We start from the raw sequence: 24531 nt of genomic DNA on the forward strand, positions 1-24531 counted from the left end.
GGCACATTGCATCCATTCCTGTTATATGCAATTACACTTCAAGAGCAATTACATATAATTCCACTTTCCATGTCATGACACTGCATCTCATTCTCCACATGCAATTAAATATAATCTCATTCTCCATCCACAATTACATGTAATCTCATCTTCCATCCTCATTCATATGCATTTACATATAAACCTATTTTCCAAACCCACTTACATGTAATCTCATCTTTTGAACCTAATTCCATGTTTGCGTCAAGTCATAACTACATGTAAATCACTTTACATGTAATTGCATCTTGAGAACCCGTTTTTTACTAAAGGTCACACTTTTAAAGTCAAACATTATCATTTGCACACATCCATATGCATCCTAGCTTGCATTCTTGGCCATACCCACAAAAATCCATTATTGCTCACATGTCATCCATCTTCCTAAGTCCCATTTTAGCCCTCCACGTGTACTTTCCATATCACATCCAATTCATTACATATGTTACATGAGTATCTAATCAATACTTTGAATATACTGTTCCTTAGACATCCATTTTGCCAATATTCTCATGGAGTCAAAATCCATATCTTCCAATGATGGATTCAATCCCATTGAAACTTTCATGTTACAGCTGGTCAAGATATGCCAGAATTTCTATAAAGAATGAAGACATCCAATCAAGAAGGCGTGCTTTGAATCAAAAAAGCGATAATTCATTTGGTCTCCATTTTCCCAATAGTTGTCCGAGAAACTGAGTTCATGTGGGAATGCGCCAAGCACGTTGTTTCAAAAAAAAAAAAGAGCTAAAGGTGCTAATGGAAAGTTGTTTCAAGTTTAAATCCAAACACCATCGAGAAGGTCTTTAAAGTGTCGAAGACTCCAGAATGTGTCAATCTACAAAGGAGAGTTCACGACAACTTGAATGAGAAAAAGCTTGATCCCATCAAGATTTCAAATGACAACAGATAATTCATCAAAGAGACTCAGAGGTTATCAAAAGACGTAACACCATGATTATCAAGGTGAATGCAGTGACACAAAATACAGGAACTCCCGATCATGTTATCATCCAGGATTGCATCACCAAGTACAAGGTCCTTCAGAACAATCCCTAGAATATAGGAACTCCCGATCCTGTTATCATCTGAGATTGCATCGCCAAGTACAAGGTCCTTCAAAACAATCCCTAGGATTGTTTCAATTCTCTTCCATCTTTCTTCTTCGTCTTCTTTCATGTTTGTAATTGAAGAGGATGTTTTGCATGAAAATGTGTAATTATATGTAATACGAATTGCATGTGTAATGACATGTAATCCAATCATTTCTCTTTCAGTTAGACTCGGTCAAAGTTGTTTGAGTTGCTCCCACTTTTTCCTCCATCTTTTTCTCAACTACTTTGCCTATATAAAGGAGTGCCCTCTCATTGTAAAATCTAGCTTTTGTTCTATGCAAGAAAGCTCTGCCACACTTGTGCAAGCATAACTTTGATTGTGTAGTACAAATTTAGAAGAAAAGTGAATAAAAGAAGCAATTGGATTCGAAGCTTTGACTGGAAGCAATTGTGATAAAGCAAATTAGAAGCTTCGACTGTAATTTGTGCTTATTGTCTTTGATTCATGTTATTATTGTGTGTTAATAATAGAGCATGGTTAGTTAAAGAAGCAATCGGAGCTGAAGCTTTGACTAGGAGCGGTTATAGTAATACATAGACTAGAAGCTTTGACTATAGCTTGTGTTACCATCTCAAATTTACAAAAAAAAAGTTAGAATTCCCCTACATCTAGAAGTCTTTGTGCCCCAATGGTAGAGGTTTTTCTTATAAAATAGAAATCAACTACTTCTGGAAGTCTTTGCGCCCCAATGGTAGTGATTTTTCTTATAAATTAAACAAATAGGACTTAGAGCCTAACCGATACGCTTTCAATCAGCCTTTCAGTTGATGTTGGTTTATGGGTATCACCATTTCTAGCTACTAGATAGAAGTGTAGTTAGAGATTTCATATTGGCCATTACTCGCTACGTGGGTAAGTGAATTTTTTCCTAAAAGTTAAGAGGAAAGAATATTGGTAACAACCCTTACAAAATCTCTCAACTTCTTGCTTACCTTGAGTTGACCCAAGGAACAATGAGAAGGGGGAGCCTTCCCTTTAATGTAGGAGAGACTTGGTCTCATGGTCTCATATCTTGTGACTGGTCTACCTATTTTGCGATTGGATTTTCACAAAACTGTCAGTTGCAAAATATCCACCCAACAATCTAAACATAATAATTATGGTATGGATCATCATTTAATAATAGATTATAGTTAAAATATTTTTATTATTTTTATTTTTATTCACAATAAATATTATTCATTTATTTCTTTATTTAATATCTCTATATTACTTATTTAATTTTATTAGTACTATTTATGTTTTGTCAATAGATAAATTTAAATATTAATTTTAACTTATCTAATTGTAGATATTAATCATAGTACATAATTATTATGTATTATCAATGGCTTTTACAATTATTATCTGGTATTTAATTTTTGTGATAGCTTAATATTACGAGTTTATTGTTTTCTCTTTGGAGAAGGGACGTTACAACTTGACAAAAGCCTTGCCATTTAAATTCTAAATGAGCTGAAGGTATACAAGGCTACATAGTGGGAGCTTGTTTCTTCACCTTTAAAAAATCTAGTAGCCCAGGAAAAAATTTGAGTCCTTTAGTTGCACAATTATTTGATAAATGCAATTTAGCTTAACGTTACAATGATTTACTTAATACTACAAATGTCTTATTCAAAGATTTGTGGTGGGAAGATTATGCTACTTGAAAGGTTGGCTATTAATGTTTTGTGCCAACCCTATAATGCTTCTAGGAATGAGCATAATTGTAGCTTGTTTAAGGGTATTTGCACAAAGAAGAGAAACAAATTGGCCCAAATGTGCTTTGATGACCTTTTATTCATAAAATACATGCTTCAAAAGGGGAGTCTCATGGTGTCATTGACTCAGATGGCATTGATCCATCTTCACATTGGATTGCCAAGCATGTGGATGTCATGTTTTCTAACAAAGCTCTAACTTAATTCGAAAAGGAAGTAGCTATAGCAGAAAAAGTAGAAGCACTTGGATATCGCATACATCATGATTCATTCATTTCTAAAGAGGATGATGCAAATTTACCTTACAGTTCAAGGATGACCACCACTATGAGGGGAAAGGAATTGTAGTTGTATTGTAGTTATACAATAATTTTAAATTTCAGCATATGAAGTATATGACATGCAATTGTTGATCTATATTTGATGAGAAACTGAAAATCACTAAATTCATTCTTCATAGTTGTCATGCACTATTCAAAACTCTAGAAATTTTATTGTTATTTTTCATAACAATCTATATAATGTATGATTGTATAGATAAGCTTTTCAAAACTCCAGAAATTTTATTGTTATTCTAAATACTTCTTCATAGTTCTATTTTTATTTTTATTTGCCAGAAATTTTACTGGGTCTGTACTCCAAATACAAGTTATTTTTTGGGCTATCACAATTTAGCCAGTTCGAAGTTTTTAGCTGGCCTCCAATCAAGGTGCTTTTGATATAGTTTTACAAACCTGCAAGATAATCATAAACTCCGAGCAAAAATGTTTGGCAAGTCCCTGGAAAAACTTGCCAACGTGTTGCAACATTTGTTTTCCCTAAGTAATCTCCAACTAGCAATAAATTTTTTTTCCCCAAAAACATTTCAAATTTTTTCCATAGTTGTGGATTTGAACAATATTCCTAGCTATGGAAGATTATAATATTTTCATGTGATTTAACTATATTTTAAAATGTCATTTAAATTTATTTATTTTTATTTATGTATTACTATTTTCCAAAAGTCAAATTGTATATTCCAAGATTTTGTCAAGTTTCAAGTTCAATTCAAAGTTTTAGCTTTTTTAATTTATTTTCTTGAGCTTTTAATTTTAGCATGATCATCATCATCAATCATTTGAAGTCATCGAGGCCAGAAAATCTACCTACAAAGCTAGGTAGTACAACCTTCAGTGACTTTAGACTCAGTTTCCCAGCTGACAAAAGATGAAATGGGTACCGTAAGTTCTAAAGAAAGTGTGATGATCTTGGAATGACCTTAACCACCAGTGAACCTTCTTTAATCCCACATATTGGTTCACATCAGAAACTGCCATTTAGAATGGCAATCCTAGAATGCACCATCCAAAATGGCATATGAAACATGGTGCCATCCTGATTGATTTCTCCTGGTTTGACTCGTCAAATGAGATTTCCTTTCAAGTTGTATGTTGAACACCAATACCCACACCATTTGGTGCATGCCAGATTAGCAGTGCTTAAGTGATAAATTTGCACAATGACATTGCTGTAATTAAGAAAGGCAGTATGACACAAAAAGGATATGAACCATTTTCATTACAAAACTGAACTGTTCTCGAATATGACCAACTCTTCTTGTGATTTCATATATGCTAATATTTTACCTCTGTAATGGGGGTCCAATTATTTTATTCAGCTAAATAAATTGGCTAAGATGATTCTTAGTCTCTAATCATAGGAATTCTTACTTAAGTCTTCTAGATCTCCAGCATCTATATGTCCTAATCTTGTTCATTACAAATATAAGAGCATTATCTCGCCATATCTTTGCCTGTTCAGATGTTGCAATATTTATCACACCTTATTTTGTTCCGTGTCCAATAGAACGTAGTATATCGTAACTAAATTTTTCTGTTTTGCTCCATGCCACCATCTTTAGCCCCAAAGAGCTAATTTTATATATTGATTATTAATCACTTCAGTATATGGCCTTAGGCTGTCTTATTAGTCTTGCTAGTGAGTTTGTGTCAGTTGAAAGGGTGAAAGATTACATAAGATCTACTATTCCTGAAATTGGTGTCAGCCTGCATGTTCCTTTATTTTTATCTTACATACTCTTTTATAACTATGGTGGTTGTAAGCTTTCATGAAATTTACTATAACTACACTTTAATAAACCAGCACTAACCTGCTACTTGATAAGCACTTAATTCATGTGAATATTTCCTTTTAATAATTGCCATAAGAATTGTATTCAAGCATTATACAAATAATACTTCAAACTAAAATATCCGGACACAAAATGAAAACATTGTGAATCATATAATTGATTTAGTATACATGGATACTTCAAAAAGCAGGTCTCATACAATATGAACAATAAGCAAACAATGTAAATATCCAAGTAGTTCTGGTATCATGAAAGGGGAGCAAGACAACAGGAATATTTCCATTATAGTGGGACAATGTAGATTTTACCTTATGCAATGCAAAGCATACACCATCAACCTCTATGACAATATCACTGGGGACGTCTGAAAAGATCCTGTAATATATTGCCAGTGTATAAGCATTTTTAAACCTTTGAAGATGTCCAAGATACCAAAAATGCACCTAAACACTTTTTTTTTAAAGCAAAATGAAAAAGTTGCATCTAGTTAAGCATATGAACCAAATTTCATCAACAAAGAAAACCACTACTAAAGATGCTCATTGAAGCTATTACAGTGTGACAGGTACAGATGGTGTTTTGCTACAAAAATCAGTTCAGAATCAAGATATTAAAAAAAACAAAAAGAAAAGTGATACAGATAGTATGGAACAATAAATAAAACAAACTCTATACCCGAAGATGATCAATGTGACAGGGAAGTATAAAGCATGCAATATTGCAATTTCCAAGCATCTAAGCACATTCAGATTTAGCACATAATAAAAGTTTTAACTGACACACAAGAGATGCTACAAAACACTCAAAAAGAAGTCTAGAATAGTTTTCAGAAATTTAAAGTGGTGCTTGCTACAATCTGTCATTCTTGAATCTCTACATTAATCATTTACCTTGCAGTTTTGAGCATAATTTGTCCGTTTACTTGTATGGAACTTAGTCTTCTCCCCTTCCAAAATCATAGTTTGTATGAAGTTAAACTGACTTCAAAAGTTATAGCTCATATAGAAAAAGCTAACAATATAATTTATTAGGCCCCAATGAAATGTTTGGGTGGTAGTAAATTGCAAGGTGATCATTGGCATTGGTAAATGGACATAATGTAGCCATTTTAAACTGGATTTTGACTGTGTATCAAGAGATAGTCCAAGTAGAAAAGATGTGGTGGCCTCATCAGAGATTAACCATGTTGTTTTCTGTGGGATTTTGTCATCAAATTCAGCCATGAATCTAATAGCTAACAGGTACAACACCAATTGCAAGATTGCTTCAGTCCTAAATGAAGCAAGAAATATGGAAAAAGAACATTTGATAGCATTTCACAAATATACATTTTCAAACAAGCTAACAAGGCAGTTGACTATTTAGCAAATGCAGGAGTTGATGGCATTGGTTCTCTGACAAGTCCTGCACCTGTCCCCACCAAATTACGTTAATTTTTGGACCATAGTAAGCAGAATATGCTCTCAGAAAATTCATCCTTTAAACTATTCGAACGTGAAAACTCCAATCAAAACAATAATCTCTGGATGTTCAAATCTACAAACAAAAACTGCTGAAAATAGGAACAGCAAATACCAAAGGGTGAACTCTCAAACCGGAAACCTTTCTCACATTGAACATGAAAAGAAATACACTGCACTAGAAAAATAATAGAATGAATAAACAGCCGCATGCCTGCTTTTCTTTTAATAATGAAGAAGGCTAGAAGAAAAAATTAACTTTCAAAATTATATGTATTCCATATAGATTTATACAGAAAATGTACATTTATATACAGAATTTATGAATTTACATGTATATTGAATTTATATAGATATGTAGATAATTTGATACAAATTTACAGAATATATACAAAAAATTATGTGGGTTATGTATTACATATATATCGAATAAATATACAGAAAATGTGTATAAAAAATATAGAGAGAATTCAAAACTTTACACAAATACTGAATAAATACACTTTTTTTTATAGAAAATATACACATATAGACATGTTAAATATATATACATTATATATAATGTATAATTAATAAATACATAATCACAAGATATAAAATGTTTTTGACATAATTGAAGGAGTTATCTCATATTTGGTTCCCATCCACCCACATCCACATCTGCATATGTAGGTTATGATGGAGAGGGTTCTTCCATACCTCCCTTTCGTACTGGTACTTCTAGTGCTAGTGCTTCTACTTTTATTCCTTAGCTTTGGTCCTCGAATCTAAAAATCTAGATTGGACAACTTTTTGTGCCACCTACTACTCTAGTGCATAGCCCTCACTTGAAAGCATGGGTTGCAACAAGGAGGTCCATGATGCTACAAGAAAATCAATTTGCAGACATTGGTACTTTTGCATCATTCCATTTATCGCAGCCAGGTAAAAAAAATTTAATTGATTGCTTTAATTTAAAATTTTCAAATTCGTGGTTTGAAATTGAACTTTGCTTTGTCTAATGATTAACTTAGAACTATAATCAATTGTTATAATGACCCCACACATACTTACTTAATCTATTTGTAACAGGTCTCCTTACTGGCAAGGCATGATATATGTCATAACCATTTGTGGAGTGGGGTTTAAAGACTCTATTGATGCCGAGTTAAATAACCCCTTCTTGCTAGAAATGGCTGATGATAAAAAAGTTCAGCTAAAGTACAAATGAGAGTCTTGGAGAAAAAAGGGTTGTACCATCATGACAGATGGTTAGACTGATAGGAGGAATAAGGCACTAGTAAATTTTATTGTTTCCTATGGAGGTTATTGATCATTCAACTTTCCTCGGTGCAGTGAATAATTTAAATTTTGATTAAGCGATTAATTTATGATGTATTGATTGATCATTGGTCATTATTTTGTTTTATTTTCAAAATTCAACATGCTTTTTTAGTCCATTGATGATTCCTCAAATGTGAAAAATGTCACATACTTATGTGAGGCTATTGAGAAAATCATACATGAGATGGGTGAAGAAAATGTGGTGCAAGTGATAACAGAAAATGCCACAAGTTATGTTGTTGTATGTAGACTTTTGATGGAGAGGCACCTAAAAAGTTTTTGGTCTCCATGTGCAGCCCATTGCCTTGACCTCATATTGGAGGATATTAGAAAGTGACCCATATCACCTTATCACAATTGATCTACCCTACTTGGAACCCAATAGGTTTGGGCTTTCATTACATGTTTAAGGTCTGCACCAATTACTACTATTATTCCACATGCTATTCCAATCTTTCTCTAACAATAACTTCTACATACTCGTTCCTGCAAGTGTTTCTTTTGATCAGTGGTCATCTTCTTGGACGGTTTCTTGGGCATTGTTACTCCTTTGCATGGTATTCCAAATATTCAAGTAAACTCTAATGGCTGGAAGGAGATTATGGTAGGGGTTGGCCACAATAACGAATAGTAGTTTGGTGTGTGTGGAGATCGTAGCACACCACCATTGCATTTAGAACCTATTTGAATTATTTGATGTTATAGGTATTTGAATTGCTTTGTCGAACGCCACATGCCTCAATACTTTCATCATTTCATTATTCTCATATGTTTCATGCCACCAGGTTTAAGACTCAATGCCACTCAGCCCTTCCCAAGTAAGAGAATCGACTGTAATTCTCTCCTCATTTTGTACTCATGGCCTTGAGATATTGAGTTTTGAGCTACTGCCTGTTGCCATCCTCTTTTTCCTCTTTATGCCTAGTGCTGCAATAGTTTCCTATATATTTTGGGTCTCCAAAACTGATAATCATCATTTGTTTCTTGGAAGATGCTTTTTGATTGTCTTTTTGTAACTGATTTTTGAGTCTGTTATGCTTTGGTCATAAGGCAACATGAACCTTCTGCAGGAAAACATCTGGAATCGATTTGATAGCACTTGGAGGCTTTCATTAAAGAGGGACAACCTTCCATATAGTGGCAGCACCTATAAGTCGTAGGCGTGTGCTCGCAGGAATCCCTATCAAACTCTATACGATGACAAGTTGGAATGACCACAATAATACATAGTACATACACAGCCACTGTTTGAAACAATAGAAATTGTGTGGACCATAGGGTGGCAAGGGGTAGAGGAGGCTTCTATGCAATGGCAATAAAACTTTGATCCTTCTACACTCATACAGTGGTAATGAGCACATATCTGTAAAGTGGAACTAGAATTTGAACATTTCATACGGTGGCAGAACTTCATGTGGCAGTGGAAACTAGAGAAGCCTTGTGTACGATGGTTGGCAAAACTCATATGGTGTAAGGATGACCTTGTCAGTCCCATATGATGGCTGGCAAAACTTGTATAGTGAGGTGAGCTTGCAAAACCCATATGGTGGCGAAATGAGTTTGTGCAATGCATATGGCCACGTACATATCTCAATATGTACTTAGCTGCAATCAGATGAATTTGTCTTGGTTCACACATGAACTGACTTGGAGTGTAAATAGCATAACATATATTAGGCTTAGTATTAACCAAATACATTAATGAACCAATTAATTGTCTGTCTATAGTAGGATCAACTAAATCTAAAGTGGCTGCAACCTCATGAAATTTTCTTAGATTTGCTTCCGTAGGAATAACCATGGACTTACAATCTAACATACCAAACCTTTTCAGAATGTCAATGACATATTTCTCTTGACTCAAAATGATCTCATCTGATCTTTGCCACACTTCAGTCCAAGGAAGTAGTGCATAAGAACAAGATCTTTCATCTCAAATTCAAAAGCTAACTCCTTACATTTAAAAATAAGATCATCTTTACCAGTGAGAAATAAATCATCGACATTAAGTACTAAGAGTAAGGCTTTATCATTAATTACCTTAAACTATAAGTCTGGATCAGCATCATTCTTTAGAAAGTCCAAGCTCAATTAGTAATGATCAATTCTCTCATACCAAGCACATGGAGTTTTTTTAAGGCCATACAAAGCCTTTTTCAATCTGCATACATGTGAGTCCTTATTGTGTACACAAACCCCTCTGGTTGTTCAATATATATTATAAACCTCTTCCTCGATTACCCTATTCACGTCCATTTGAGGAAATTTCCACCCCTTAACTGCTGCAATAGCTATAGTAGTCCTAATAGAAGTGTAGCATGCTACAAGAGGAAAGATTTCTTCATATTCTATACCTTCCTTTTGGGAAAACCCTCGAGCTAGAAATTGGGCTTTATATTTCTCTATACTTCCATCAGCAACATGTTTTATTTAAACAACCATTTAGAGAAAACAATAAAATAAACCCATGGACCTAGGAACAATGCCTCTGACATCATTCTTGATGATGGATTGATACTTCATCATGGCATCACTCCACACTTGCTAATTTGAAGCCTCCTCAAAACTTGAAGGCTTGGATGCTATAATGTGACCCATTAAGGCAGCATATCTTGCAAACTTATGTGGTCTTTTACTTTCTCAGAAAGTGTCATGTGGGGCTTCATATTTTTCAGCCTCTTGCATAGCATGCCTTGCCCACAATGGTCTCTTCCTATCGGCTGAAACATTACTTGGACCAGCAGTAATATCTCTAGGACCAACACAATCGGCGGAATCTTCTGATTCCATAGCCTCCGTCTAAATCTCTAAAGGGGAATCCAGAACAGCCACATCCATATCTTGAGAATGCTCAAAATCTTCTCTATCAATTTCCATATTAGATTCTTTAGATGTTTTGCAAGCTAGATCTTCAAAAGAAACATCTCTGGTAATTTCAATATGCTTTTGACCAGGAATATAAATTATGTATGCTTTTACATAATGTCCATTTAGCTGCAGGAATAGGAATACATATTCTGGAATTGTTATTCCAGGAATAGAAAATGGTAATACGTATTTCTATTCTCTGTTTGGTTCACCCTAAATTTGATGGGGAATATGTTTATCCTATGTTTGATTGTGCAAAACAGAAATTAGAATAAGATTAAATTTGTGATTTTGTGCAATGAATCAAAATAAAAAATACTGCAAATGGTGGCTCCATCTACTGTGAAAATAGCAGCCATCTAGGATAATAAACAAGATCAGAAGCCATTAATTCCATAATTCCAAAATCACTACACCCCAGTCCAATGTTCCTCCATTTTTTGCAAACTCCACAACTATTTGGACATTTTTCTTGCATTTTCTATTTGCAGCTGCGATCTGGGCTAATGAGATCCCAGCCTTTCCACCATTTTCCTCAAAGGAGCACGAACAAGAGAGGCAATTTCACTGTTGAAATAGTCCGAGTTGAATGGATTCCGGTGAATCTGCCACAACTACAGTCCATGCAGCTCTTAAACCATCTATCGTGGGGAGAGTGATTCAGTCGTAGAGTTGTTTTCTCAAGAAGTTACACTGCATGAGATGATGAAGCAATATTAAATGCAAGACTGAGAACTTCCACCATTTCTTTAAACTATCATCCCACTCTTTTTTCTTAACCATCAACATCCATTCAATTCGTTATAAATCTTCAAATGAAAAAAAGTAGTTATTTAAAAGGCATGCCTCCCATTTCTGAACCCAGCTCAAAAATATCTTCCAAGCTGTCTTCTCTACTGATCTGCCCTCTTATGTCGTTTCAGTCTCTCTGTCACCTCATTCGGCCAATCTCATCTGCAAATCAGCCTCGACTGAGCCAAAAATGGCGGAATGGTAATGCACCATCATTCTACCCTAATATTGATCTCGAGTTCCTCATTCTGATCTCCAGCGACAGTGACGGATCCAAACATTTCATCAAATTTGAAAAGTAAAAAAAAAGAATACGAATAATTTGAAAAATTAAAAAAAAGAATACGAATACGTATTCCTATTCCACCTATTTAGGTGGAATAGAAAATGCTTGTTTTTGGCTTAAAATTGGAATATGTATTCCTATTCTGAATTCCAATCTGATGCACCCAAACGGAGGACTAGAAATTTTTAGAATTTATTGATGCCTATTCCACTCTAATTCCAGCTGCCAAATGGGCCCTAAAACCAACCAAAATGTCTTTGTTTCCTGAAGGTTCTAACTTTGTTCTCTTATCTTTTGGAACATGAATATACATAGGACATCCAAAACATTTGAGATGACTAATATCTGGTTTAAATCCTAAGAAAGCTTCTTCTAGTGTCACATTGTCAAGGATTAAATGTGCCCTACGATTATGAACATACACAGCTATTCTGCAAGCTTCTGCCAATTAGAATGTTTGAAGACCTTGATCATGAACCATGGTCTTCGCTGCCTCAACTATAGATCTGTTATTTCTTTCAGCTACACCATTTTGCTGTGGATTATAGGGGATACAAAACTCCCTCTTAATCCTCGCTTCAATTCAGAAAATTTGAAATATACCCGAAGTATATTCACCTGCATTATCAGACCTCAAAACATTTATCTTCTTATTTTCAAAAAAGAGTTTTAAATTCTTTAAATATGGACAACACCTCATTAGACTCATTAGATTTAAGAAAGTAAATCTATGACTTACACGAGAAGTCATCAATGAAAGTAAAATAATACCAAAACCCACTCAAGGAAGCAACTGAAGGACCACACAAATTGGAATGAATCAATTGCAAGACATTCTTTGCTCTAGTTTCACTATTATGAAATGGATTTTTAATGTTCTTACCTAGAGCACACCCTTTGCAGACGCTCTCATGATCTTGATTTAGCTTTGGAAGGCTAACTACCACCTTCTCCATTGAAGACAAAGGTTCTCAAATTTAGATGAGCAAACCTTTTGTGCCAACAGCTCACTTGAACTTGTTGAATCGTGTGCAAGAACTTGAATAGAATGTGTTGAAAGTCTATGAAGGTTGTCATGACAAACACTAGTCTCACGTGTTGTCTTAATACTTGTGTTCATGTTCCATGCAAGAACTTTTCCTCCAGAAAAAGTCACATTGTAATCTTTATTTTTCAATGCATAAATGTAAATCAGATTCCTCTTAATTCCAGGAACAAATAGAATGTCACATAGATGAAGAGGAACTCCTGAATCTAACTGAAATGAAGTAGAATCAGCACCCTTCATAGAGTAGCAAGCATCATCACCATTGATAACTTGCAAGTGAGAGTCTTTTTCTTTTAGGTTAGAAAGATGCTTATGATAACCTGTAATATGACGAGAGACCCCACTATCACTAACCCATGTATCAAAGTCAGTAGGTACATTACTAGAAAGGGATGAAATAAATAAGAACCCCTCTGAATTTTCACTTGAATCTCTAAGGTAGATGCATTTTGAACATTAATAGAAGCAACTTGATGCTTAGGTCTAGAGTTACAATCTCTAGCAAAGTGACCAAATTTGTCACATCTGAAACACTGAATCCTAGATAGATCCATTTTCTTTCTCTTGAATTTAGGAGCTAAATCAGAATTCTTATCTCTAAACCACCTGAAGTTACCTTTCTTCCCTTTCCCTTTAGAAGTGTGGGCAGCAAGTGCATGATCATCTTCGTGATAAGGTTTACGTCCAGCACCTCTAGCTTCTAGCCTACATTCCTCCTGAATGCAATCAACTCTAAATCGATCAAACTTAGGAAGTTCATCTCTTCTATTGATTCCTTGGATGAAGGATTCCCAAGAGTGGGAAGTTCATTCATGGCTAACATAACCAGATTATTGTCTGCAAAGGATTCTCCAATAGCATTGAGTTGATACTTTGACCACGTAATTTTCATAAAGAAGCAAACAACCGATTCACCTCTTGGCATTTTAACATGTAAAAGTAGATGTCTCAAGGCTAGAGCTCTACTAGGGTTGTTGAATCCCTATAGGTCCTTCAAAGTCTGAAACATATCTTTGGCTGAGTTTAACTTAGAAATGATAGGGGCCAGGTGATCCTTAACAGAATCAATTAGAATCTTCCTTGCCATGATTTGAATCTTTCTCCATTGAGCTTTCTCAGCATCATCAGAAGGTTTTACTACATCAGAATTCACATAGTTAAGAAGATCATTCTCTTCAAGTGCAATTAGAACTCTAAATTTCAATGAAGAGAAATTTGAAGATCCGTCCAATCTATCTTCAACTTTCAGTCCATTCACCATTGTAAAGAGCTGAAACACACAAACTGAAAGTAGCAAAGAGTAATACAAGAACCTAAAGATACTATTCTGGGTCATTTCCTTAGACCCGCTCTGATACCATGTTTAAAATTTGAGCGAGAAATTGATGTAATGCAATAAAATGAAACCAAAACACAAAAACAAAGAGCATAGGAGATATATCCTGGGAAAACCCTCCGCTTGAGGGTGAAAAATCCAGGCCACAAAAATTAATCCTTTATTGAGTTCCTTAAATAATTAAAATAAACATCTTGCTTATGATTGAACTCTCTAATCAATCGATCAATAAACATTTAATCCCTGAGACCATGCTAATCATGAAGAAAACTATATGTATCTCTCAGATACAAAAATGTAAACACTTCTAATATTGATCCAATACAGATCAAATATATACAATAATCAAAAATGTCCTTAGAACTGAACAAACACAGAGATTTATCCCACTAATCAAAATGTAAAACTGCAAACATAGAATTCTCAAAATGTCCATACAGAAGATTGCGCCGACCACAGCTCGATTGACAAATTATCACAACATTAACTATTGGCTCCACTCTTGAATCAAAACACTTAGAATACAAAGCGACTCCAAATTGGCATACGAAGAGGCAAGGCTTATCATTCAACTAGACGACATCAATGATGAGAGCAGACATCCATAAGGAACCACATCAAATAACACAAAGTGTGACACATCACCATCTCTTTAGTGCCATGCGAGCAACTCGGCAATGATAAAGATGCAAATAAAATATTAAGGAAATCTCTCCCGCTGAAATATAAGAGACGGCTTGAACACAATGCTGAAGACTTAGTATGAAGAGGCCAAACATATAATTGTTTTGGTTAAGTAAAAACAGGTTTTAAAGGACCCAAAACCTATAACAAAATACCAGAAGTCTAAAAAGATAAGCAAAAAGCTAACAACAGAGTATAAAAGTACAAATAAACATAAAACAGGCCTCCAAAAAGAGCAAACAGTAGGCCAACCAAAAACAGAGCTGTTAAGGACAGCAAAAAGATAGCAAAAGACCAGCACCCGACCAGCTAGATAGTCTTTAGCAGGTCAGCAGCCTAGTCTACCAGAATGTGCATATTATTTGCAGTGGCCTTCACCTCTTCCATCTTATTCACTTCCTCATTCTTCTTAGAGTGAGCCCGAGTGCATTTACTAGGACCCTGGTTCTCTACCACCAAAGGGGAATCCTGTCCTTTGTCTTGCTCAAACTGTTTCAGAAGATTGCTCACATTATCTGCCATAGCCTTTAGAGATTTGCTATTATTGTCAGCCATTTGCTTGATCATCTTTTCAATATTGTTCAATTTGGCTTCCAGTCTAGTAGTAACCTTCCCCTGATTATCACTATTAGCCTTCTCCAACACCCTATTTTTAACTTCGAGCTGTGGAATCTTGTGCATAAGGTTTTTAACCTCTTCAGCATTTCCAATTACCTCTGAGAGTTGTTCAATATGTTGTCCTAAGGTACGCTCTCCTCTGGCCAGATTGCTAACCTGCTCAACTTCCTTACCAATAAACTGCATTTGTTGTTTTAGGATGCCAATCTCCTTCAGAATTGTCCCATGGTTTCCTAACAGACTTTTGGAAGAACCAATCACACCCTCTGTTTTATCATCAGAATCTGGATTTTGCTCCTAATCCCCCTCATCCTCTTTCTCCGGCTCCACATTCTTCATAGCATTCTGAATCTTCTCCTCTTGAAGCCAAACATATAATTGTTATGATAATAACCACCATCATAAATGAGAGAATGGGTAATACAAAGATGCCTTCTCAAGCCACAATGCTCTTGATCGACATAACATGTGGAGGGTAAGAAACAAACTGATTGAGCTCATTAAAGACCATAATATAGCTGACTGAAGGAAGTTCTGATGACTAAATAGATGACTCACTCAAACTGAATTCATTAGAAAGTTAAACTGATAGTCAGTGGCAATTAGGGAGGTGAGACAAGAAGATTTAATTAGTATTAAATAATTAAAAATTTATTTAATGGGACATGTAGAATAAGTAAATAAAATAATATTCCATTTATGTAAGAAGAATATTCCTTTTTTAAGGATGGAGAATAATTAAACAAATTTAATTGTTCCTTTAATCATAAGAGGAATTGTTAGTAAATTAAATAATTTGGAATAATTATTTAATTAGGAAGAATGATTTAATTAAATAATTAAGATCAGCAAATTAAATGTTGAGAGGAACAACTAATTAAATAATAATAATAACTATTTAATTAATGTTGGAGGAATAAGTAGTAAATTAAATAATTAAAATTATTTTAATGTTAATTTGTAAGAAATAGAGGGAAATGTTGAATTTAAATTTGGAATAAGAACAATGATAGAAATTAATCAAATAACAAATATTATTTAACTAATAAAGACGAAAATTAATAATATGTTGCTTGCAGGCAATGGGACAATTTTAAGTGTCTAGAACTTATTTTCTAATTTTGGCTATCGATGATACATCCTAACTTGTCAGCATTGAGAAATTCATATAATAATGCCAAACTACATGAATTGGGCCAAAGAACTCGATTAAAAGATTAGATGAACTGAGAAATCCCATATTCTTAAGAGTAAAATTGATGCGAGGTCACTTCAAGAATGGTTGGAACATTTAGAAACCTAATTAACTGTTAGTCAATTTGAAGATAAAGATAATATTACAATTGTTAATTTAAAAGTTATGGCCAATCTTCTATGTTGTAAGGAACATTATGTATCGGAATGTTAGGAGACTCATAAACTACCAACGAAAATTCAAACAAAGTCTTGGAAATACAATCTATCGTATGATACATGGACAAAATCACACAAGTAAATGCAATGGTAGTTCTTGTAAGTTATAAACAAAGGCTGACCAGATTATCAAGAGTCAGGGCTATATAAAGGACTTTCAAACTTTTGCCCTTATGCATTATGCATCATCCTACCCATAGTTCCGAGACTCAGACTTGGCAAGGGTGACTCAACATGAGACTCGGCAAAAAACCAAGTCGTAGACTAGACAACGTGAAAACCCAAGAAATTTAGAGATTTTTAAGGATTTAAAACTTGTTTCATGCACCCTTTATTATACAGACCTTAGAGACACATTGACATCATCAAATAGAAGTTGATTCGACTGCATACACAAGTATACATCAATTACATGAGTATAAATGCAAATTGCAGCTTACGAAAATAGCACACTAAGATATATAAATATTGTCAAACCTATACAAAACTCATGGCTTAATGTTAGTGCAGTCTTTTTATTTCCTAGCGGGTTATTTATTTTTCCCTATATTGCTAGGTTTTTCCTACACTTTTAATAATCTTGCTTAGGTTAATAAAGCATGTCTTATTTAGAAAGTGGTTGCAAGTTGTCACCTTCCTACATGTGAGCATCCATTAGCTATTTTAGGAAGATACTTTGCTATCTTTAGTCTGATAGATGGTTGCTCCTCATTGGTCTGTGTTGCCACCTCCTCCCTTTTCCTAGTCTATATAAGCATGCTACCTGGCTTGTATTTGGGATCGATTTCTTTTGCATCCTCTTAATGCTATTTTGCTTCCAGCATTTGCATTACTCTCTTGGAGACTAACTCTATTTTGCTATTTTGATTTTGTATCATTTGCATTCATAGTTTAGATATCTATTCTTTGCACTAGTTTTCTGGGTTATCAATCTTTTCAGATTCTAACATGGTATCAGAGTTTTTTTATGTGCAAGAGTAGATTTTAGTTTCCTTATTTGAGAGATTTGGGAAGGCTAATAAATCTTATTGTAGTTTTTTGAAAAACGAAGTATGCTCTTCTCTTGCATCTTTGGATGATCTTGAGAATCAGAAAAATTTTGACAAAAACATTTTTAATCTCTGAGGTTTCAATCTCAAATCTGACAACCAACGTGCATATTTGAAGTTTTCAATTAGTATTGCAGGTTCCAGCTTGCCATTGATGGACTTAGGAAGCTGATTCAACATTTGCATGTCATCTTTTGGTTGTTGGGGTCGTTTCTTGGTTTTTGGAGCCATTTTTTATTGTTAAAAGCATCTAATTTACACTACAGCTACATCTTCTGTACATCAGCAAGAAAAATGCTTTCTGGGTTTTGTTCGCAGCATCGAAAAACTATCTAGGTATCTTTTAATTTTTGCATGCAAGCTGTATATTTTGTAGAATCGAGCACGGAAAGCTACAGATGTACCCCTCTCTGTTGGCAGAAGCGGATTTGAACGCAGTTTTCAAATGCCTCGTTCTTGCTCATACAAACTCCGATTTCAACGATTCTTGTTGTGACCTTGGCTATTTTTTTTGTGCTCTATCCACTAGTGGAGTTGTTTTTTTTATTTTCATGCATTAATTCTTCAGAAATTGCAGATTCTTGGCCGTGACTATGCACAGTTCTTGTTTTGGAAACTTCAGAGGATCATAACTTTCTCATACGACCTCGTATCGAGGCCTTTCTTTTTTTGAAAGTGCATGATTTTTTGAGTAGATCACAGTGGTACTATTTGTTTCCTTGATTATTGTGCCCAAGTTTCACTTCCAGCATATGCTCTTCATGAGGGTTTTGTAATGCATTGAAATCAAGACCACTTAGTATTTCTTACTAGTGGTAGTTGTAAACGCACTAAAATAAAGTGCCAAATAATATTTCTTTGGGGGGGGGGTTCTTCGATTGAGTAAAAAAGGGGGGGCATTGTCGAGGCTAATTTTTTTTTGGCATTTCTTCTCTGCATTTCTTCATCATGGATCAAACAAATATTCCCATCCTAACTCCATACAATTACTTTGAGTGGAAATCACACATGACAATTCACTTAAGGAAAGCTGGATTAAATAGGATAACTATGGGACTTGAAACCGAACTTGATAAAGATGAAGATAAACCTAAGCGGTTTAACAAATGTGAATAGGCATATGGAACATTGTGTTTGTCTGTTTGTCCTGATTTGCTATTTCACATTGAATCTTTGGATACACCAAATGAAATATGGTTAAAGCTAGAAACACTATTTGGCACACAAGATTCAATGAGGGGTCATATGTTGGAAAATGAACTAATTAGTTTAAGTCCAGGCAATTTCAACACAATCCAGAATTTCTTCACTAAATTGAAGTCACTAAGGTTGTAGTTAAAACAATGTGGAATTGAAAAGCAAGATGAACAATTTATTCTTAGTATTCTCTCTAAGCTGAGTTCAGAATATTCTATGTTTGTCTCTACCTTCTATGCTACTAAGGGTGCACTTGGTACTCAATTCACCATGCCATCTTTAGATGATTTTGCTATCAATCTCACTCGAGAACAGGACAAGCTAATCCAAATGGGCACTCTTAAGTCCTCTAAGTCACATGCCTTGGTTGCCAACCAAGGCACAAAAGAACAAAAAGGACAGTAGTAACAACAATAGTAAGGATAAGAAACAAAAGAATAGCAAGGAGAAGAAGGATCAAATACCAGTTGCTTCAAAAGTAACTATTGATACACCATCTTCCAAGGGCGATAAGCCTAAGAAAGAAAAAGTCCAATGTGCCTATTGTAAAAGACCTGATCATGATGAACATAAATGTTTGAAGAAACAAATTGATCACTTGACACACACTCTTGAGAAGAATAATATCAGCGTTCCGGAGTCTATTAAACAAAGTTCGAATGAAGGGTCTAACAAGGCAAAAGAAAACAACAAAGGGAAAGGAAAGGGCAAGGCCCTTGTTGCAGTTGCTTCCTCACCATCCACTTGGGTTCTTGATTCAGGTGCTTCGCACCACATGGCTTCATCTAAGGAAGAACTTGCATCCTTGGAGCCATGTACTATGCCTTCTATTTTGATGGGTGATGACACTCTTGTTGAGATGTGTGGGAGAGGGTCTGTTGATGTGGGGGATGGCACATTTCATTATGTTCTTTGTGTACCCTCATTGTCAACTAATCTCTTATCGGTATACCAGATCACTCACACAGGTTCAGGCAAGCGGGTTGAGTTCACTCCTGATTCAGTGGAGATATGTGAGTTGCACAATGATTCTACAATTGCAGTTGGGAGAGCAAATCATCAGTCATGACTATCTGTTTTCTCACTTTGTTCCTGATCCTCCTTCGACTATTTTGCTCACTCACTCTAATGATGTGAGTAAATTATGGCATGAGCGGTTTGGCCATCTTAACTTCTGCTACTTCCATCAGCTCAACAAGAAGAGCATGGTCACAGGGTTGCCTTCAGTTCAATTCTCAGGCGGTGTTTGCCAAGGTTGCATTCTTGGTAAGCATCCTAAGGAAAAGTTTGACAAAAGTAAGACATGGAGAGCTTCACAGATACTAGAGTTAGTTCACAGTGATTTGGCTGGTCCATTTCAGCATCCTTCTTTCAGCAGGGCCCGATATGTCCTCACATTCATTGATAACTTTTCTCGATATACTTGGGTGTACTTTCTCAAATAGAAGTCAGAGGTATTTGATCATTTTCAGGACTTCAAAACTTTTGTAGAGAAGCAATCTGGGAAAGCCATCAAAGTTTTGCGCACAGACAATGGTGGTGAGTATGTCAACCATCGATTTGAAAGATTTTGCACTTCAGAGGGGATTGATTTACAACATTCAATTCCATACAATCCTCAGCAGAACGGTGTTGCAGAATGGAAGAATAGATCCTGGAAGGAAATGGCAAATTATATGACTCACTCTAGATCTCTTGCACCACAATATTGGGCAAAGGCCATTAACTGTGCTTGTTATATCCAAAACCGTGTTCCTCACTGAGCCTTTAAGGGAGTTACTCCTTTAGAAACTTGGAATGGTCGAAAACCATCAGTTAAGCACTTTTGTTTTTTTGGCTCTCCTGCATGGGCCCACATTCCTGTAGAGAAACACAAGGCCTTGGATCCGCAGAGCATACCTTGCATATTTGTAGGTTATCCTGATGGTGTGAAGGGTTATCGATTGCTCCACCCTACTACACATGAGATGTTCATTGAGAGAAGTGTTCAATTTGAGGAGGGACCTTCAAGCTCCCTTTCTATCACTTCTCCAACTCCTACTTTGACATTGGAGTCACTTGGAATACATGACAGATCTTCTAATGAGTTAGATTCACCTGAGTAGTCTTCTACCTCCACTCCTAATGCAGAGAGCGATTCAAAGGACTCACCTCCTTCCTCTCCTAGTCATCATTCACAGGTTGATGATTCTCCTCAAGATTCTCCATCTTCCGGTCCACTTTGGGCTAGATAGACCTTGCAGTCTACAAGTGATTGGGTTAGGGATCCATCAAACACCAGGCGGACTCGTTCACAATTTCAGGATGCTTCACATGTCTTCATTGCTACTGCCTCAAATCTACAGTCCTTTCATGAGGCTTCTGGTATTCCTCAGTGGGATACAGCTATGCAGGAAGAGTATAGTTCCTTGATGAGGAACCACACTTGGGATCTTGTCCCTCTTCCTAAGGGAAGAAAACTTGTTCGATGTAAGTGGATCTATCAGACAAAATCTGCAGCAGATGGGTCAGTTGACAAACACAAGGCTCACTTGGTCGCCAAAGGATTCTCCTAGGTTCCTCGAATTGACTACTCTAAGACTTTTGCGCCAGTTGCCCGAATGAATTCCATTCGACTTGTTCTTGCCATTGTAGCAGCTAATCATTGGGAAGTACATCAGATGGATGTGAAGAGTGCTTTTCTTCACGGTAACCTTTATGAGGAGATCTACATGGAGCAACCACAGGGTATCCCTCGGGATTCTTCACTTGTGTGTTGTCTTCAGAAGTCTCTCTATGACCTCAAACAGGCTCCTCGGGCCTGGTATGCCAAGATGGACTCCTTTCTTCTATCAGTTGGGTTCAGTCGGTGCCATTCTAATCCTAATGTCTACATTCTACAACAGGGTGATTCACTCCCATTTTTGGTTTTGTATGTTGATGACTTGTTGATCATAGGAAGTTCTTCACCCACCATTAAGGCTGTCAAAGTTGCCCTTTAGAACAGTTTGTTGATGACTGACTTGGGCTTGTTGCATTACTTTCTCGAGATTGAGATCTTTCAGTCTCCTTTCGAGATCACAATCACATAGTCCAGGTATGCTCTAGATTTACTCTCGAGGTTTCATATGGCTGACTATAAGCCTGCTCTGACTTCCTTCCTTTCTGGAGTCAAACTTGAGGCTCAATGTTCTTCTCCACTTGTTAATGGAACCTTGTATCGCCAACTTGTTGGGAGTCTCATTTATTTGACTCATATGAGACCTGGCATCTCATATGTTGTAGGCATGGTCTCTTGATTCATGCAGGAGCCTCATGAGCTGCACTGGAAAACAGCCAAGCGGATCCTTCACTACATTCAGGGTTCTCACAGTTATGGTATTCACTATGCAACAGGTATCGAGCTTGATTTGGTGGGCTACACAAATTCAGATTGGGCAGGTGATTCTCAGGATCGCAAGTCTACTTCAAGTTACAGCTTTTCACTTGGTTCCGGTCCTGTTTGTTGGTCGAGCAAGAAGCAGTCTGCTATTGCTCTATCTTCTACTGAGGCTGAGTATCGAGGGGCTGTGAATGCCACCACTGAGGCCATTTGGCTTCAACATCTTCTCACAGAGTTTGGTATCCAGATCAAACGACCATCAGTCATATTTTGTGACAACCAGAGTGCCATTCAGATCTCACGGAATCCGGTCCATCATCAGTAGACCAAACACATGAAGATCCACATGCACTACATCTGGGAGCTCATCCATGGTCATGTCATCGACCTTCACTATTGTCTGACTTCCGAGCAGGTTGCTGATATATTCACCAAACCCTTCACTGAGAGCAAGTTCCTTCATTTGCGAGCTTTGTTGGGGGTTCGGGATGCTTCATCTTTTGGGGGGGCCTCTTCCTCTCACTCGCAGTCCTGACTATTTTTGGGGGTCTCTTCTCTCTCTTTTGGGGGAATTTTATGTACATGGGTACCTCATCAAGCCTAACTTGTCGAGACCCATTTCTCCATCCACCTAAGCTTCACTTATGGAGGGTGTTAGTGTAGTTTTTTAATTTCCTAGTGGGTTATTTATTTTTCCCTATATTGCTAGGTTTTTCCTACACTTTTAATAATCTTGCTTAGGTTAATAAAGCATGTCTTATTTAGAAAGTGGTTGCAAGGTGTCACCTTCCTACATGTGAGCATCCATTAGCTATCTTAGGAAGATACTTTGCTATCTTTAGTCCGATAGATGGTTGCTCCTTATTGGTCGGTGTTGCCACCTCCTCCCTCTTCCTAATCTATATAAGCATGCTACCTGGCTTGTATTTGGGATCGATTTCTTTTGCATCCTCTTAATGCTATTTTGCTTCCAGTATTTGCATTACTCTCTTGGAGACTAACTCTATGTTGCTATTTTGATTTTGTATCATTTGCATTCATAGTTTAGATATCTATTCTTTGCACTAGTTTTTTGGGTTATCAATCTTTTCATATTCTAACACTTAAGAAATCCATGCCATCAAATGGTCCAAACAAATATCAAACAAAAACTACAATTCTATGGCTTAACTGGTTAGAGGAGCATGCATCCTTCCTATGAAGGCATCTAAGGTAGGTCCTAGATTATGTAGCAGCCTAATATATTTTAAAGTACGAATTTTGCAACAAGGGGTATGTGTTATGTAGATTTTGATGCTCACGATTCATCATTGGCAGTTTACTTATTTAGACTTGTAATTTGATGGGGATTTAGGGGGGCAACAACTATACGAGGGTAAGGAAAAACCCCTCAGAGGGGTCTGAAGATGAGAGAGGGGTAAAGGGATAGGTCTAGATCTTGGAGGAGAGAGAAGAGAGTGAGATAGAGAGAGGGGATAGAGGAAGAGTGGCAAGGAGAGAGATAGATCTAAATTCAAGGCAAATAAAGTGAGTAAAAAGAGAGTGAGAGAATGCTGATTCGAGCCTGCTGATCACTGAAATTTGACTAAGTCTGAAAAAATTTAAATCTTCTAGAACTTAGAATTTACATTGTACCTCCTAGAGATTTGAAACCACTCTCAAACATCCTGACAATATATACACGAAATGTAACTTAAAGCATAAGCGGGAAAAAGACAAAGATGGGAAGTTAAATGTTACATTTTTAAATATATTTTGGGGTCATAAACCAAAAAAGCATTAAGTTTTGAGTATTTAAAACAAATCAATTTGGTTGAGGCTAAGCATCGGAACTAACTCAGATTTGGCAAGTCTCCAAGGCTTGACAAGTCTCACCTAGACTCGACCGAGTCCACGTCTAGGTCCCCCAAACTCACCAAAGGTCACTAGTTTCGGGACTTGCCAAGTCTCGGTGAGTCCCTGAATATGGTCCTACCCAAATATATAAAGAGAACAGCTTAAAAAAGAACCAGCATTCATGTTATGGGAATATCTGCATAAAGACCACACTAAGTAAATGAAAATATGGTGGGCATGTACAAGAAGTGGTGATTGCAAAACCAATTTCTAA

At 36.1% G+C, this 24531-nt stretch overlaps 1 protein-coding gene across 1 annotated transcript in view; it reads right to left on the bottom strand.

The window, feature by feature from the left end:
* Positions 1 to 24531, bottom strand: part of LOC149552009 (Phototropic-responsive NPH3 family protein) — a 46488-nt gene that overhangs the window by 12974 nt on the left and 8983 nt on the right. Inside the window, exon 2 of the mRNA XM_089787489.1 lies at positions 5295 to 5361. Within this exon, the coding sequence (XP_089643615.1) occupies positions 5295 to 5361 (67 nt within the window). The remainder of the gene's footprint in view (positions 1 to 5294; positions 5362 to 24531) is intronic.

This window comes from Cupressus sempervirens, chromosome 6 (assembly GCF_028749045.1).
Source record: "Cupressus sempervirens isolate cs-2001-9-10 chromosome 6, ASM2874904v1, whole genome shotgun sequence".
In the NCBI taxonomy this organism is placed as follows: domain Eukaryota; kingdom Viridiplantae; phylum Streptophyta; class Pinopsida; order Cupressales; family Cupressaceae; genus Cupressus; species Cupressus sempervirens.